The sequence below is a fragment of the Artibeus jamaicensis genome, unplaced genomic scaffold (assembly GCF_021234435.1).
Source record: "Artibeus jamaicensis isolate MK-2021 breed Jamaican fruit bat unplaced genomic scaffold, CSHL_Jam_final contig_585, whole genome shotgun sequence".
Lineage (NCBI taxonomy): Eukaryota > Metazoa > Chordata > Mammalia > Chiroptera > Phyllostomidae > Artibeus > Artibeus jamaicensis.
In genome coordinates, this window is record NW_026521894.1 from 19,779,544 (window position 1) to 19,798,581 (window position 19,038).

The 19,038-nt window shown below is 38.2% G+C and overlaps 1 protein-coding gene across 1 annotated transcript in view; it reads left to right on the forward strand.

Moving 5' to 3' along the window:
- Positions 1 to 878: 878 nt before the first annotated feature.
- Positions 879 to 19,038, forward strand: part of CFAP300 (cilia and flagella associated protein 300) — a 36,656-nt gene continuing 18,496 nt past the window's right edge. The window contains exons 1-3 of the mRNA XM_037139790.2: positions 879 to 1,019; positions 1,241 to 1,322; positions 10,060 to 10,132. Coding sequence (XP_036995685.1) covers positions 910 to 1,019; positions 1,241 to 1,322; positions 10,060 to 10,132 — 265 coding nt within the window. The 5' untranslated portion in view covers positions 879 to 909. The remainder of the gene's footprint in view (positions 1,020 to 1,240; positions 1,323 to 10,059; positions 10,133 to 19,038) is intronic.

The window sequence follows — 19,038 nt, forward strand, 5'->3', positions numbered from 1 at the left end:
TAAGTGCATAAATCCATCAAGAGATATGCACCTGATTGTTCATGGCTACTTTGAAAATACCCTCAAACTGTAAACACAAAAGTTTAAATTGTGGTGTAGCAAACAATGGAGTATTTATCAATGGTGGAAAAAATATTCTCTGTGGGCTTGTGTTTTTCTCCCTGTCTCTCCTGCTGTTGCTGACTAAAAAATAATCAAGATCAGTTCTTGAAGACTAGGGGGGAAAAAAAGGAATTGGCAAAGAGATGGGGAAAACTATACCCTCATTCTGAAGTGAGATACACTGCACAAAACAATTAGACAAAACAAAACAATAAGAATTGTAGATACAAAAGGTAATTCTCAAAACAAGGTAAGACATATGTGTTCCTATAAATGGCATATTGTCTGCAATGTGTATAGAAAAAAATTGTTTTAGCCTTCAGGTGCAACTTTACAGAAAGAGCCAGGTGGTATAACAGAATAGTTTCCCGAGTAGTCACATAGACATTTGTCTTCCAAAATAGATAAACCTAATTAAGTCAGAATTTTTCTTCAGAAATGTTTGAGTCATCAAACTTAGATAACTCTGCATCCAAGATTGCAGCAATCGAGACAGTAAATCATCCCATGCAAAGTAATTAACAGTTAATTTCTACAAGAATGTATTGGCAATTTCTCTTCGCCTCGGACCCCTAGTTACCATAACCGCTGGCCAGGGGTGGAGTGCGAGCGCCCCGGGACCCGGGAAGAGCTTCCAGGACAGCGGAAGCTGATTTCCTCTCCGACAGCCTACGCCCCGCGGTGAGGCTGCAGGTAGCGATCCGTGTGCCCTCTTGGCCTCGCTGGCCCCGGCCCGCCCCGCCCCCACAGCGTCCAGCGCAGCGTCTCTATGGAAACGGCCCCCAGGCGGGCGCAGCGAAGACCACAATGGCGGAAGGGGAGCAGGGTGATTTGGGACGCTACTATTTCAGATACCTGCCTCAGAAAACCTTCCAGTCTCTAAGCACCAAGGAGATCACCAGCCGGCTCCGCCAGTGGTGAGAGGCCGAGGGGCAAGGATAGAAGAGCCTCTAGTCCTTCGCGGCCGGTGGAGACGCAGGCCGGGCGTCGCGGCGGGCCGGGGTGGGATGGCCCCATCCTGGGGGAAACCGCGAGGCAGCGGTGGCACACGCGCAGGGGTTCCGCGGGTGGGACTGGCCGCATGTGTTCTTAGAGGTGCCAGGCCGAAGCTGACTTCTTTTTCCCTCCTCTGCTCCAGGTCCATGCTGGGCAGAATCAAGGCACAGGCGTTCGGGTTTGACCAGGTGTTCCAGGCCTACCGGAAGGATGATTTCGTTATGGTTGGTATGGGGGTTGGAGACACCTTGGGTCTCTACTGATTTTGATTTTTTCCCCCCCACTTAGGCATAGATTCTTGTAAACACTCGATTACTTAGTGATATGGTTTTCTTGGAGCTTGAGAATAGTGAAAGATGCAGGTGATACATTTTAAAAGGATCTTTTATATTTCCCATCACCATACTTTTGCCCATCTTCTGTATCCTTCCATAGAGATCTTCACTATTTTGGAAAGTCAGTCTCTTTCTTTATGGACAATCAGTCTCTACCTCATTTTTTTTAAGTATTACTACCCAGCTTTATCACCAGCTTTAATTACTATGCTTAGCTTCAAATTACTTTTGGTTCCTCAAAATCAAATCAACCTTTGTGAGAGCAGGCTCTAAAAGCAGTTCCAAATGACGAATTCCCCAAAAAAGGAATGTCTTTTAGCTGCTAGAAATAAGTGCTTTGAAAAGGGAAAAACTTGAAAGTACAAGTTTGGGTGCATTCGTTAAAATTCATTCATGTTATTGTAATTCCTGGGTGTTTTCTCCTCAGTCAAATGGAGAATAATGTTATGATCTGTGATACTATCTTTGCCATTGTGTCCTCAGGCACTGATTTATTCATTCATTCTCAAACACTTCCTAAGGGCCTGCCATGTGCTAGAAATTCTGTCAAGTGCTAGGGTTACAAGACCTAACAAGACAGACAAGCCTGGCTTTCAGGGATCTTACAGGCCCGTGGCAAGACTGCCAATAAGTACAGTGGAGAAAATAGCCTAATTAATAAAGTAAAATATTTACTGTGACAGTATATTAGTTTCCCAGAGCTGCTGTAGCAAAGTACCACAAAAGAGGTGGCTTAATACAACAGAAATGTACTAACTCACAGTTTTAAAAGTGAGAAGTTCAAAGTCAAGGTGACGGCAGGGTTACACTCCCTCTGAAATCTGTAGGGAAGAATCCTGCCTTACCTTCTCCTAGCTTCTAGTGGTTGTCAGCAGTCCTTGGCACTTCACTTACAGCTACAGAACTTCACTCTCTACCCCTGTCAAAGTCACTTAGCCCTCTCCTTTCATGTGTCTATGTCTATGTCTCTTCTCTTTTTATAAGAACAGTAAATATTAAGGGCCCACCCTACTCCAGTAAAACATCATCCTTACTAATTATATGTGCAGCAATCTTGTCTCCAACTAGGATCACTTTCTGAGGTTCCAGGAAAGACAGGAACTTTGGTGAGCACACTAATTCAACCCTTAACAGAGGGTAAATGGGCCAAATGTCTATTTCTCTTTCCCTAAGATAGTGTTACAATGTTAATATAATATAATCTATTATAACACTATTGATGACATTTCTCAAATATTCATGGTTAGATTTTTTATAGTTTTATATTTTTCATTTGTGCTAGCACTGGCTCTCAAATTAATGATTTTTTTTAAAAAGAAGAAGATCAGGATTTAATTCACTGAATTTGAGAGTGCTATAAAAATTTTATTGTAAGTCACTTATTCTTTAATGTAAGTCACTATATCCCTGCTGGGGGTGGTTAAAAAAGATCTGATCGCAGCTTGCAAAGCATATAGTTTGGGAAGCTAGAAATGTATTCTTTATAACACAATAACATAATTGCCATAATGGGGAATATATCAGGTGCCCTAGGCACAGGAAGAAAGACCACTCAATGGAGGGGCATTGGTGTTGGGAAAAATTTCATGGAGGACATTATAGAATTCATTCAGGTTGTGCAGTAGACACAGAGTTCATCAGTAGATTCAAGACTCATCCATAATGCACAACCAATTTCCTCAATACCAGGTAATTTTTTCTAATATTCAAAATCTTCATATTTTTTTCCTGTGAAGTATATGGTATTATTCCTATATTTCAGTGCAAAGAAATGTACTCATACAATCATTTTTACTCATGTAACTAATTTGGAGGAAATAAAGCAGTGTGGCTAAGAGCATGGCCCAGCAGGGGATTTCCATTGAAGCTAATGAATCTTCAGGACCCCTCACTCAAGCTTCTCCCTTGCGAAGCCCCTTCCAAAGAACTCTGATTCTACCAATATGGTCACATGGTCATATGTTTTTGTAATTTTTCAAAAACAGATGTCTTTGTATTCTTAGAGCCCCTAAAATTGTATAAGCTTAAGGTCATATAAAACCTGGATCCTCTTGATTTGTCCTCTAGTTAGCTATGTTCAGATTTCTAATTCTGCCACTTACATGACATTGGGCAAGTTACTTAATCTTTTTTGGCCTTCTGCAAAATGACACATAAGTATGTTTGAATATAAAAATACTACTGAATATCTGGGGGGATTGCTATGAAAATTAAAGGAGATAATGTATGGAAAATACTTTACAAATACCTGGCTCATATTAATAACATTTGTATACTACTTTACAAAGTATTTTTCTTTAGCAGTAGTGACTCCTGTTTGCCAGAGTAGCTTTCAGCAGTTTTTATTCATTTGTCACTAATCTTTACAATAATCTGGTAAATTTGGTGTTTCAAACCCCATTTTAGAGAGGAGGAAACTAAAGCTCAGAATGGTTAAATAATCTGTGCAAGAATGCCCACCAAATGACAAAATCCAGGCCTTCTGATTTAAACACCCATGTCATTTCTACAATACTATGAAACATCATAACTAAACAAAGGGTATGGCTTAAACTAGAATCCCAGATTTTGGTTTTTACCCTCGAATTAAAAAACAAATATTGTTCCAAAGTTCATATGTAAAGTAGTAAATGGTTGGAAAGAAGGAAGGAAACATTCATCCAGCAAACATTTCTTTAGTTCCTAGATCTGTACAGATAAACAAGACAGTTAAGGAGAAGGAAGCACCAAAAATTGCATTGCAGAGTGAGCAGTGATATCAGACGTGTCATGTACACAGTACTGTGATGGCACAAAAAAGAAAGTGATTGTTTTTGACTGAGGTGGTCACAGGAGGGTTTCCAAAAGACACATCACTTGAAAGATGTGGAGAAGTTTGTCGGGGAGACAAAGTGAGGGACAGCATTAGAAAGATGGATGGAAGATACTTTAGAAGAACTTTTTGAGCCATGCAAAGGAGTTTGAGCTTTACCTAGCTAATAAGGTGTAACTGAAAGGATTTCAGCAAGACAGCAAAATGTAAAATACTAAGATCACATGGCAGAAGTGTGGAGGGTAATTAGGCCTGAGTCTGGAAGCACTGAGACAGTATATAGTGATGGTCTTAGTTAAGACAGTGGCAGCAAGAAAAAAAGTAGCCCTGGCTAGTGTAGCTCAGTGGATTGAGTGTGGGCCTACAAATCGAACAACTGCAGTTTGATTCCCAGTCAGGGTACTTGCCTGGGTTGCAGACCAGTTCCCAGCAGGGGACACATGAGAGGCAACCATACATTGATATTTCTCTCCCTCTCTCCTTCCCTTCCCCTCTAAAGATAAATAAATAAAATCTTTTAAAAAAAAGCAGCACCAGAATGGTCTAGAGAGACAGACATTTAGGAAAAAGCCAATACACGAGTACTGATGAAATCCTGAGATAAGGACTGAGGCAGAGGGGGACACGTAGGATGACTTAAGTCTCTAAATTGGTTGACAAGTGGCAGATGGTGCCACTAAACACGTAGAAATTGCAAACAAACAAAATGAGTTCAGTTTTAGGCACACTGAACATGAGGTGTGTCTAGGTGGCAATACCCTAGGTAGTTGCATATAAGATCTCACTTTGAATCTTGAGGGAACACTGGGCTCAGTGTGGGCATCTCACCATAGGATTAGGGATAATGAGGGGAATCTTCCACATAAACTGCAAGGAAGCTCCTTAATTAACAGAGCTTTCCTAGGGTCTGCACAACAGTTCTGCTTATGTTTCTTGACCAGACTTCATGGCCACTTACCACAGAGACAAGAAGTGCAGACTTTTAGCTGAGCAAGCAAGTTTCCCAAATAAAATTGGGGTTCCTTAAGGGAGCAAAGAGGGTTGATATTGGATCAGAAACTAGTAGGTGCCATATAGATGATATAGTCAAATACCTACTTGTATTTCATATGTGCAGCACGGAGTAGACATACATTAAAAATTATATAGAAAATATATTAATTTAGAAATACTTTTCAAACATTTTATGAAACAAGTTTATTCAAGTCTTCACATGCATTTTTTCATTGGTATCTTTGTTATCACTGTAATTAGTTTATGAATCATCTAATATTCTTTCCAAAACACATCAAGCTTTCCTAAAGCTATTTGAGATACAGAAAATGCCTTCTAATGCCTCACCGGAAATTCTGTCACAAACCCAAAATACCATTTGCATACATTAGGATAGAGTGTTTTTTAAAATTAATTCTTTAGATGTATAATTTTAATCCTAATAGCGTAACTATCATATTCCTTTATTTGAGGGGCCTTCATAAAGACTTAATTCCATTGGCTCCAGATCAACTCACTGCAGGCCACTTAGCCCACTTCCGTTTATAGTGATACCTAAATGTAATTGTAAATTGTCGCTCCCCAGGGAAAATTGCTAAATCTTAATTAAATGTCCCCCTTTTACTGATTTGTACAGAAGACCTCTCTAAAAGTATTCAAAACCAGTACTGATTGAGGTTAATTTCCACTTGTTACTTTTCAAATGTGTATGTTATATAAACTAAAATAGTTGCACAGACACTCTTTACTTTGAAAGACTTTGTAAAGTCATAAGGCAATTTTTTTTCTGAAGAATAATTTTGAGGAAAACTCACATTTTATAATTGGGTGTGTATAACACCTGTAACATGTTTATCTTTGTCCTCCATCACTAAATGTAAACTCCATGGGAACAGGGACATGTTTCGCTTGGCAAAGTTTAGACACTCACAAATACTTGTTGAATGTATTCATCTTCACTCCACACACTGGGTCCCTTCACTGTTCCCTTTATCATTAAATGACATTCATTCTGCGTGGTGCCTTCATGCAAAATTTCCAGGAGTCATCTTTGACTCCTCTGGCTCCCTTTGTCCCTGCCTCCTAAATACTCCTTTAATCTATTTCTGTACTTCCCTACTTGCTATGGGCTTGACTCATGTGAGTATCAGACCTTCCTGGGTTACAGCAGAAGCCTCCCTCCGAACCACTCTCTGAAGCCCTTGAATTCATTGTCTTTACTACAGCCAGAATGAACTTTTCAAAATAACTCTAATCACTTCTCTATTTAAATTCCTTAAATGTCCTTTACTGTTCTTAGATAAAAAATACTGATAAATCTAGGTCAATCTTAGATAAAGATAAAAATTTTTGACCTACAAGGTCTACACTCCCCAACTCATCTGACCATTACTGCCTTTGGACTCTGATCACACTGAACCTCTCTACTTTTCTTTTTTTTTATTTTATTTTATTGATTATGCCATTACAGTTGTTCTATTCCCCTCCACCCTGCACACCCCTCCCCCACCGGCCCCCCTTTAGTTTATGACCACCCGTCTCAAGTTCTTTAGATTCTATATTTCCCATACTATTCTTGCCCTCCCCATCTATTTTCTATCTACCGTCTATGCTACTTATTTTCTGTACCTTCTCCCCCCTTCTCCTCCTCCCACTCCCCTGTTGCTAACCCTCCATGTGATCTTCATTTCTATGGTTCACTCCTGATCTAGCTGTCCTCTTAGTTTGCTTTTGTTTTAGGTGTGGTTGTTAATAACTGTGAGTTTGCTGTCCTTTCACTGTTCATCTTTTTTATCTTCTTTTTCTTAAATAAGTCCCTTTAACATTTCATATAATAAGGGCTTGGTGATGATGAACTCCTTGAACTTGATCTTATCTGAGAAGCACTTTATCTGTCCTTCCATTCTAAAAATGAAAGCTTTGCTGAATAGAGCAATCTTGGTTGTAGGTCTTTGGTTTTCATGACTCTTCTCTACTTTTCTTGAAAGGGATGCCCCCTCCTTTCTCACATAAAGGAACTTAAAATTGCCATTTTCTCCACCTTAAAAAAATATAATCTTTTCAGTGTCATGCTAGAACCAGATCAGCACAGGTTGACTGTTAAATTTTCAGGAATCTTTGCTGATTGCTAAATTGTTAGCAACTTAGAATTCACCCTGGAAATCAGCAAATGCTATGAATCAGGGCTTTTTGTGGGGGAGGAAGTAGTATCAGTTGTTAAACATTTACCAACATGCCCCTTTGGCCAACTACCTGCTACTCACCTTTTTGATCTAAACCTTAATATTCTTTCTGCATTAACCTTTCTTCCCAACATCATTAGATTAGATCTTCCTATTATGTACTTCTATAACACCTGGCACTTCTTAATAAAAGTCATGGCATGTTAGTAATATGTCCCTTCTCAGACTGTAAACTCCACGAGGGCAGGAACTATGTCCATTTGATTTTGGAGTTAGAAAGTCAAGTGTATTTTTAATTGAGTAATGGAGCAGGAGCCAGACACAGAAGAATAACTGGTAGAGAAGTGAAACAGATAGATTGCTCTTTCAAGAAGGTATTTAGGAAAAGACTGATAGCTTGAAAGGAATGTCGAAATAAGAGAAATATTTATTTAAACAATCTAAGCACGAAGAACAGTTCATAGAGTCAACAATCATCCTCTATTCCCATCTAATCCTATCCCCTACCTTCTCCCCCTGCCCCCCACTGCCACAACACTGTGTCCACCACTTCTGAGGTAACTTTCATTAATGTTTTGGTATATGTTCTTCCATACTTTTCTTTACATTCATATAGATAGAGGCTCTATCTTTTTTTTTAATCATATGCATTACTCTTAAACTAGTCTTTCTACCCAAAAGGCTTATGGTTTTCCTTCAGAGTCAATACAGCAGATGTTTATTGAGTAACTGCTATGTGCCAGGCCCTGTTCTAAGTTCTGGGAATATAGCAGTTAGTAAGAAAAGCAGGGCTCCTACTTTCGTGAAGCCTACTTCCAATCTAATATGTACTTTCTTTTCAGTAACAGAATACCATCTAGTGTAAATGTACTGTATTTTATTCAACCCTTCTTCTGTTGATGGACATTGAAAACCTGTTTCCAGCTCTGGCTGGGGTAGCTCAGTGGATTGAGCATGGGCCTGCGAATCAAAGGGTTGCTGGTTCGATTCCCAGTCAGGGCACATGCCTGAGTTGCAGGCCAGGTCCCCAGTGCAGAGGCATGTGAGAAGCAACCACACATTGATGTTTCTATCCCTTCCTTTCCCCTCTCTCTAAAAATAAGTAAAATCTTTAAAAGAAAACCTGCAGGTTTTTACACTGCAAATAATGCTGTTTAAAAATTCTTGTACGTAAATCTTAAGCTATCAGTGATTTTATTTCTGCAGGACACATACCCAAGAGTGGAATTTGTTGGATCATAAAATATGCATGTTTTTAATGTTCAAGATTAATATCCAGTTACTTTCCGAAAGGTCGTAAAAATTATACTTTCACCAGCAGTGTGCGAGTGCATAGTTCCTGGTACTTTTGCCAAAGTTACCAGTCTTTAAATCTTGCCAGTGTAATGGGTTTAAGTAATGTCTTCTGTTTTGTTTATTTTTTCCCATTTCTCTCACTGGTCTTGAAGTGGAGCATCTTTTCATAAGTTTATTGGCTATTTGTATTTTTATGTGATTTTTTATATCCTTTGGCCATGTTTAAATTGGACTATTTTTTACATCTTAGCCGTTGAGAATGTTAGCTCCTATTTTTTTTTAAATCATATGTTGCAAATATTTTCTCCCAATCTATTGTTTTTATTTTCTTTTATTGCTCTCTTAGACATCATTATTTTTACTGACTGCCCTAGCCCCTTTTGAACATACATATGGTTTGGGGGTAATTTTATTTTTAGGAAGTCCAAAGTAAAACCTATAACACTTGCTTTCTTTGCACTCGGCACAAACCTGGGGTCCAGGTTTACCAATCAAACTTTTATCGGTGCAGGACTGGGATTTCAAAGTGAGCAACTTAAGGAAAGAGGTGCACAGAGAATCCATTTCACTGGCAAAGGTGATGGCAGAGGCATTCAGCTTTCAGGCAGGGCAGTCCTGTCACAGCACTGGCCTTAGTGAGGAGAATGGGTGGTGATCGCTTCCTTTAGTGCTTGATGGGGCTGCAGCAAGGAAGACTGTTTCCTCATCAGGGCAGTTCTGTGTATGATTTTAGATTGTTCCCAGAGCTGGGCCTTTGACCAATTCTTTCCATGTCCTGAAAATTATGTGCACTGCCTGAGATACTTCAATAAGTTTCTCTTCTGATTGTTTCAGCCTGAGTCAGCTGCTGGTTCTTGAAACTAAAACCTGACCACTTTATTTTCTTTTGCCATACAGAAAATTTTTATTTTTAGAAAGTCAAACCTATGACTTATTTATGGTGCTTCCTAGATAGAATTAAATTGACAATCACTTTTATATTTTGTTCTCCTTGGGGAGAGGTGGTGGTGATTACCAAGACAATTAATTGGAAAAACAAGAATGAAGGAAAACAAAAATTTCAAACATTATATAACCTCCTTTCCACTGTAAATTATTATTTTCTGTTTATTGTCAAAGATATCTATAATTTGATATACAGTGTCATTCATACTGTGCCAACTTGAAGGTAACAAAACATCATTTCTTTGTAAAGCATTTATTACTTAGACATTTTACCAATTTAAAATTGTCTTTTCCCAATTGAATTAAATGAGATTTTACTATAGTTATTTTAAAAGTTAGTTCTTATTACTGTTTATAATAAAGGATCTAACTTGTTTCCCTCATATTTGTATTTTAGGCTTTTTTCAAAGACCCAAATGTTATTCTTAATTTGAAGTTACTTTCAGATTCTGGACAGTGGATTACATTAGGTAAATAAAATTTATTTTTATCTTTTCAGATGACTGTTTTACTATTATAACAAAATTTTGCCTCAGGAATTTTTATTAAAATATAAATTGTGAATAGTCATTTGTTTGATAACATCAAAGTCAAATGTAATTAGCTGTGCCAGGCTTGCCCTGCTTCTTTCTCCTGACTTAGCACATAAGAGCAATTTTTCTTTTTTCACTAATTTGGAAAATACTTTTTTTGCTACCTTCCATGGACTCTGCCAGGTACAGGAAACATTAAAATGAATAAAAGAGCCCTGGCTAGTGTGGCTCAGTGGATTTAGTGTCAGCCTGCGAATCAGAGGGTCACTGATTTGATTCCCAGTCCCACACATGCGTGGGTTGCTGCCCAGGTCCCCAGTGAGGGAGGGTGCAAGAGGTAATCACACATTGATGTTTCTTTCCCACTCTTTCTCCATTTCCCTCTCTAAAAAATAAAATAAATAAAAATTTAAAATATATATAAATAAAATGAATAAGAGAAAACCTGTACTCAAAGAACTCGATCTATGAAAAATGTGTGCAATAATGTATCACAGGTGTTACCATAGCGGTGGGAGCAAAAGGAGGGGAGTGATCAGTTCTACACAGGGGGGAGTAGATCAGGTAAAATTCCACTGATTTGGGGGTGCTTGGGAAAAATCTCATTTGGGGTGGGGTAATGGATTTCTGATAGGCGCTAGCCACTATGAAATACTCTTTTAATTATAATAATACTTAACCCCCAAAATTTAATTTTGTAAAAAAGAATACATTAAATATTAGAAGAGTCTCAAAATCTCAAGAAGAGAACTTTGTATAGCTAATGTTTTCATAATGCATTAAAACATAGCTAGTAATCTTTAAAGAAGATTACCTAAACACTCAGGAACAGTCAAATCCCTAAATGACTCTCAGGTCAAGGAGTAAATCAGCATTAATAGAAAATTATTTTGAAAACAAAAATGTGAACAATATATATTTTAATTTATATTTTATTTTCATTTTAAAAATTATGATTGGCATACAATATTATTTTAGTTTCAGGCTTACATCCCTAGGATTAGATATTTTTATAACTTATGAAGTGATCATCCTGATAAGTCAAGTACCCTTGTGACACCAAACATGGTTATTACAGTGTTATTGACTACAGTCCCAACACTGTACTTTACATCCCCATGACTGTTTTTATTATTGGTCATTTGTATTTCTTAACCCCTTCATCTTTTTTCACCTATCACCCAACTGCCCCTCCCATCTGACAACCATGAGTTTGTGTATGAACACCATAATTTACGTTTTAGATTGAGGCCTCTTAACAATCATCATTGCATTTAACATCATTCATCACTGGTTGGTAATACGAATTGTGCTCAAGAAAAAGCAAGTTGATTTTAAATTGGATGGGGTCATTGTGGTGAATTCTTTTTATGGAATTCTAGTAGCCTTGCACAAGAATAACTTTTCTTAGTATTAGTCAAAAACAAGATTACAAACAGTTCATGATGTTAGACTTAGTAGGTCACATTTTATTGCTTTTGGCTAAAGGACTACTGCAAAATTTGCAGAGTTAAAAGCTGGTACAGCTTGATCTTCAGACTACTTACAAAGTTAAACTGAAGATCGGAGCACAATTTACCAGTTCAGAATCTTCAAAAGGAAATAATGAACCATGTATCACAGTGTTTATTAAGCATGTTTACAATAACCAGTCAATTCATTTACCAAAAAATAAGATTCATTGAAAAAAAATGTTCAACCTTCCCCCACATTGGTACATACTTCACAAAACACTTTTTTTTAATTTTTAAAAAAGGCATTGCAAAAAGAACGGTTCTAAAACTCCACATGTGCCCGACAGAATCAATTAGAAGTACTGTGGAAAATAGGGTAGAAGAGGTAGCACTCATTTCAGAAGCAGATGTGTCTCATGGATTGCTAGTATTCTTCCATTAGCTTGTTTTTCTCTCTCCCTACCTACTTTTCTTCTGAATTATGGTCATCTTCCTTCTAATTTTCCTCTGGGGTCCTTGATAAACAGCTTTTTAAAATGAGAACAAGAACATCTAGCAAGTGAACCAATGTTAAAGAGTGAGATGGAACCTCCTTTACTACTGACTGCACTGCCTTGATTGCCAGTTGTGAGTGCAGCTTCATCCTCTCAGCCAACCACCATAGGCTTCTTCACTTAGCCACACTTTCCCCCTTTTTGACTTATATACAATGGATGCTTTTTATGTGCTGAAGCTAAAAGCATTATATACGTTATTAATTCTCAAAACAGTTCTGGTATGTATATATATACACATATATATATACACACACACACACACATGTAAATTTCACAAATGAGGAATCAGAGGCATGAGCTAAGTTATTATGCTACTCTGGATTCAAATCCAGGCTCCAGAATTCAAGACCTTGACCACTGTGCATCCTGCCTCTTCCACTTCTATGTTAATGAGGTTGCCAGGAGAGCACCAACTTGGACACAAAAACGAGACACCCAGTGTATTATGCTAGTATCAAGGAGAAAAATAATACATTTTAATTTTCTGTGTGATTAGAGTCATGCATTATATATCTAATAAATGCTGGAGACATAATTCAACCAAATTCCTACATAACAAATAGCATGTGCTGTGGACTGAATCATACCCCTTCAAAATTCTTATATTGAAGCCTTAACCTTCATTGTGATGGTATTTGGAGATGAGGCATTTAGGAGATAATTAGGTTTATATGAAGTCAGGAGGGGCTCAAATGATGGGAGTAGAGCCCTTATTAGAAGAGGAGGAAATTGCTGAGCTCTCTGTACTATGGGAACAAAGGTGGAAGGTAGTCATCTGTAACACAAGAAGAGTCTTCACCAGGAATCAAATCAGCCAGAACCTTGATCTTGGGATTTCTAGCCTCCAGAGCTGTGAGAAATAAGCATCTGTTGTTTAAACCACCCGGTCTATGGTATTATATGATAGCAACCTGATCTGACTAATACAGATTTTTGAAGTGGAGTCCTGCTGTAACAAATAACTAAAACTGTGAAAGTGTTTAAAACTGTGCAACAGAAATGAGTATAGGCTGAATGACTTTTGAGGTGCATGCTGAAAATACAGATGTTAAGGTTGATTTAGTGAGTTTTTAGATGGAAATGAGGAACGTTACTGGAAACTGGTGGAAAGGCACTCCTTGTCAGAAAATGGCAGAGAACCTGACATGTTTTATGGAAGGTAAAACTCACAAGTGATAAAATTGGATATTTAATTGAGGAGACTTCTAAACAAAGTGTCAAAAATCAGCTTAGGTCCTCAAGAATGCTTATGGTAAAATGAGAAAAGAGAGAGAGAAATTAAGCAAGAAATTGTTAGGCAAAAAGGAACCAGAGCTTGAAGATTTGGGAAATTCCCAGCATACCCATATTGCAAAAAAAATGGGAAAGCTTGTTCTGAAGAGAACACTGAGTGGCTGAGCAACCATTTGATAAAGAGATAATGGGTTCAGTTTATGCACTTAATCAGCCATTTCACCAGAAGCCAGGAATAGAAATGGAAATTTTGCTGTTAAAAAGACACCAATTAGAAGGAAAAGGAGCAGGAGGGAAAAAAAAGACAAAGTGAAAGCTGTCAAATAGTTTATATCCTATAGGAATATACCATAGAGCCATTGAGCTGCAAACATGCTCTGTTTTTCAAGAAAAGAGAACCGAGAATGCAATTCAGAGATTATCAGGACCTCCCTCTCAATTTCAACAACTGTGTTTTAGGGAGAGAATTACAGAGGCGGAGCCTCTGCCCTAGTGGATGTGGAAGGCAGTACATTGAACCAAAGAGGATTATTCTTGGGGCTTAAAATCTAAGGGAACTTGCCTTGATAAGTTTTTGGCTTGCTTGGAATCATCATTTCTTCCTTCTTTTCTGTTTCTCCCTTTTGGAATGGAAATGTCTGTCCTATACCTATCTCACCATTGTATTTTAGAAGCATATAACTTCTCTGGTTTCACAGGTTCATTGCTGGAGAGGAATTTTACCTCAGGATGAATCTTAACCTCTAGTCTCACCCATACCTCATTTAAATGATATTTAGATAAGATTTTGGGCTTTTAGAGTTTAGAGTTGATCCTGGAATGATTAAAACTTTTGGTGCTGTCTAGATAGAATAAATGCATTTTGTATATGAGAAGGACATGAAATTTGGGGTCCAGGAGCAGAATGCTGTGGACCGAATTGTGTCTCTTCAAACTTCATGTGTTGAAGTCCTAACCTTATCCATGGTCTCATCTAACCCTGATTACTTACCAAGGGCCTCATGTCCAAATACCATTACATTGGGGATTAGGGCTTCAACATAGTAATTTTAGAGGGACACAGTTCAATCCATAGTAAATGCTATTTCTATGCCTCAGATTAAGTAGTCTGTACTTAACTACCTTCTCTCAGAATCCAAACCCTCCTGTTACTGCTTAAATCAGAGCTTGTGTACATTTGTTAAAATGGCAGGTTGCCCATTGTTAATCCCTCATTCTGTGGCCATCAAGCCATTGTCAAAGACTGCCTCGCTCTTCACTGCTCTTGTTTTTTGGCAGTGCAATATTTCCTAGATCTACTCAGTTATTTTTTGTGGTCTTTTCACTGTAATCTCCCAGAAGATTTTGCTTCTGAAACAAAAGGAGCTTTTCTTAGAAGTAATGCTTTTGAAATTACTGAGGCGTATACAGTTCTTGGCTCTGGGCATCCTTCTTGCCTTTGCACTAGCCCAGATCAGGTCCTAGCAGGACTCTAGGTAGACAACCAGAGGGAAGAAGTGCAGATAATCACCAGAATTACTCCTCTGAATCTCAAGTGACTTCTGGGGTCAAAGAACTGGCAAATGTATTAGGAGAGGATATACCAAGGGCCTCCACATTTTGGTCTGCAATCTCCCTAACTAAAGAAAGAAGAATACCACACCACTAAATCTGTGAGAATGTCTACCTGTATGGGTACAAAAAAGAGAAATTCATTGATTCATTGAGGCAATGTTTAAAAATACTCAATTTTTATGTATTTCTGTAATTTAATAGAACTTCTAGTAATGAAAAATCTGTCCCTGAAAGACATATTCAGGAAGTAAGTGTGGAATGGGGAGGGAAAGAACCAAAACTACAAGAGAAAAAATATACAAAAGACCATGATTTCAAAGTTCTCTAATTCTAAACTTGTCATTACTTGATTAGGGCCTAGTTTGAAATTTACCTTAAAAAGGAAAGCCTTTCTTTTGCAATAAACAGTGTAAATAAGGTCACAATGAAGAAATTTTTAGATGGAGAATATTCAAAACATCCTTAAGGAATTTAGAAATACCCATTAGTTATATTAATCAAAATGTTTGTAATTAATGTTTGTAATGCAAAATGCATTAAGCATAGTGCAAATCCAAAGTCATATAAAGTAATTCCTGTGCTTTTATAGGCAATTCTGATATGCAAGCTCAGTCCAGAAAAAGTCCTGCCATTATTAATATAATGAAAACAATTTTTGTGACATCGATATGACCTGGCAGCCAAGGAGAGTGGACTGGAATGAGTATGCATAAACAATGAGGACTTCACTGTACTAGTCAGTGGGGGTGATGGGTGCCATTGTGTGAGCATGTGTACTGTCGCCATTGCATTCAAAATGACAATAATTAGAGCAACAAATCTGCATCAAGTTTTGTATTAAGCTTGAATATTGCTCTGCAGAAATTATGCAGATGATTCAGAAGGCTTTCAGGAATGATGCAATGAGTGCAGTACAAGAACAGTGTGACAACAGATGCTTCAAAGATGGTTAAGAATGCCTTGAAAGTGATCTATGTTCTGGAAGACCTGCAACAAGCAAATATCTGAGAATATTGATTTGTGCACAGGCTTCAATCAACAAAGATCAGCAACTAACAGTACAAGAACTGGAAGCTGATCTGAGGATTCCAAAAACTGCTGTGTCCGAGATTTTGATACAGGCTCTTTGCATGAAACATGTCATGGCAAAATTTGTTCCACAGCTTCTGCTATCAGAGCAGAAGGAACATCATGCAGCAGTTGCTAATGGCTTAATTCAAACACTACCAATGAGCCAGATTTCCTCAAGTCCGTCATAACTGGAGATGAGTCATGGGTCTAGATCTATGATTTGGAAACAAGGCCCAGTCATCCCAATGGAAGTTACATGGTTCTTCACACCTGAAGAAGGCATGGCAAAGTGTCAGCAAGATCCAGACCATGTTAACTGTGTTTTTTTATTGGGAAGGTGTTGTCCATCATGAGTACACTGCCCCAGGCCAAACAATTACTAAGAAGTACCACCTCTTCTGTAGTTTTTTTTTGGTGAAACATCAAATCACCCAAGTGACTCAGTCCCCCTGTAGCCCAGATTTGGCACCCTGCAACTATTGGCTTTTCCCAAAACTTTGAAAGGGAAGAGATTTCAGACCATCAGTGAGATTCAAGAAAAGACAAGGGGGCAGCTGATGGCAATTTCAACAAAGGATTTTGCAGAATGTTTTAAACAGTGGAAGAGATGCTAGGAGGACTATGTAAGGTCCCAAGGTGCTTATTTTGAAAGGGACAGGCATCATTGTCCTATGTACAATGTTTCTTGTATCTTCTTTCATACTAAATGTCTCTATTTGTCATAGTATATGGCTGGATACTTTCTGGACAGAACTTGTATGCATTACAAGTGGTCAGATGCTCTGTGGGACTTCTGGCCAAGATGGAGGCATAGATAGACACGATGTGCCTTCTCACACAACCAAAATAAGGATGACAATAAATTTTAAAACAAAAACTACCAGAACTGACAGAAAATTGAATTGTGTAGAAGTCTGACAACCAAGGAGTTAAAGAAGAAACATTCATCCAGACTGGTAGGAAGGGCAGAGACAGGCAGCCAGGTAGAGAGGACTATCAGCAAGGCAGCATCTGGGGGACCGGGTGAGGCAGTGGGTGGCAGACAGGACAGTCCCACATTCACATGCAGATAAACCAGAAGGAACAACTAGGGAGCAAGACAGACCACACAACCCAGGGTTCCAGAACCAGGAAGTAAAGCCTCAAACCACCAACTGAACACATCTGTGAGGGTTGAGGTGACAGTGGAAAAAACTCCCAGCCTCACAGGAGAGTTCACTGGAGAGACCCATAGGATCCTAGAAGGTACAAAAACCCACCCACATGGGAATCAGCACCAGAAAGGCCCAATTTGATTGTGGGCAGTGGAGGAAGTGACTCAAAACCAGCAGAGAGCAGAGCAAGTGGCACTGTTCTCTCTCAGACCCTTTCCCACATACCATGGGAGCATCATAATGCACCGACGTGGGTTGCCCTGGCGAACATCTGGGGCTCCAGCCCTTACTATGTAACAGGCATGCTGAGACAAAAAAAAAAAAAAAGATGGCCTGAGTGAAAGAACAGTTCAAAGCTCCAGAAAAAATAAAACTAAGTAACGAGTAGATAACCAATCAGATACACAGTTCAAAACACTGGTTAGCAGGGTGCTCCAGGAACTCAATGAGTACTTCAACAGCATAAAAAAAAACAAACCCAGGCAGCAATGAAGATCGTGTTATGTGAAATAAAAATCTACAGGGAACTAAATGTGACAGAAAGGAAACCAGGACTCAAACCAATGATTTGGAGCAGAAGGAAGAAAGAAACATTCAACCAGAACAGAATTAAAAAATAAGAATTTTAAAAAATGAGGAGAGGCTTAAAAACCTCCAGGACATCTTTAAATGTTCCAACATCCGAATCATAGGGGTGCCAGAGGGAGAAAAGGAAGACCAAGAAATTTAAAACTTATTTAAAAACATAATGAAGGAGAACTTCCCCAATCAGGCAAAGGAAATAGACTTTCAGGAAGTCCAGGAAGCTCAGAGTCCCAAAGAAGTTGGCCCAAGGAGGAACACACCAAGGCACATCATAATTACATTACCCAAGATTAAAGATGAGAGAATCTTAAAAGCACCAAGAGAAAAAGAGAGAGTTACCTACAAAGTTCCCATTAGACTATTAGCTGATTTCTCAAAAGAAGGGGGTGGAATCAGCAAGAAGGGGCTGGAAAGAGGTATTCAAAGTCATGAAAAGCAAGGACCTGTGTCCAAGATTACACAGCAAAACTATCATTTGTAATAGAAGGGCAGATAAAGTACTTGCCAGATAAGGTCAAGTTAAAGCAGTTCTTCATCACCAAGCCCTTATTATATGAAATGTTAAAGGAACTTATCTGAGAGAAGATCAAAAACTGAACAGTGAAATGACAACAAACTCATAAGTATCAACAACTCAACCTAAAAAAACAAAATAAAACTAAACAGAACAGGAACAGAATCACAGAAATGGAGATCACATAGAGGGTTATCAGTGGGGGATTGGGCCAGGGACAGAGGGGGGAAAGGTACAGAGAATAAGTAGCGTAAATGATAGGTAGAAAATGGAAATGTAGAAGCCAAAGAACATATATATATGACCCATGGAAATGAACTAAAGGGGGGGGGGAATGTGGGTGGGAGGGTAGGTGCTGGGTGGAGGGGAGTAAAGAGGGGAACATGGAACAACCGTAATAGCATAATCAATAAAATGTATTTCAAAAAAATGATCTAAGAACCCTGTATTACACATACAGTAAAAAAAAACTACTTCATTTTAAAGTACTTTCTAATTTATATATCCTTCATCTAGGCTTGAAATGGTGAAATTTTCTCACAAACTTAATGATCGATAACCAAAATGTTGCAAAATAAAAATTTAATAAAATTTTTAATATATCTTTTAAATATATCAATATATGTTAGATTTTATTACTTTGAACCTCTGCATAATAGTACTTGTTTTGGAAATAATAGCAAATGCATAATTAATTTTTATATGTGTATTTATAAAATAT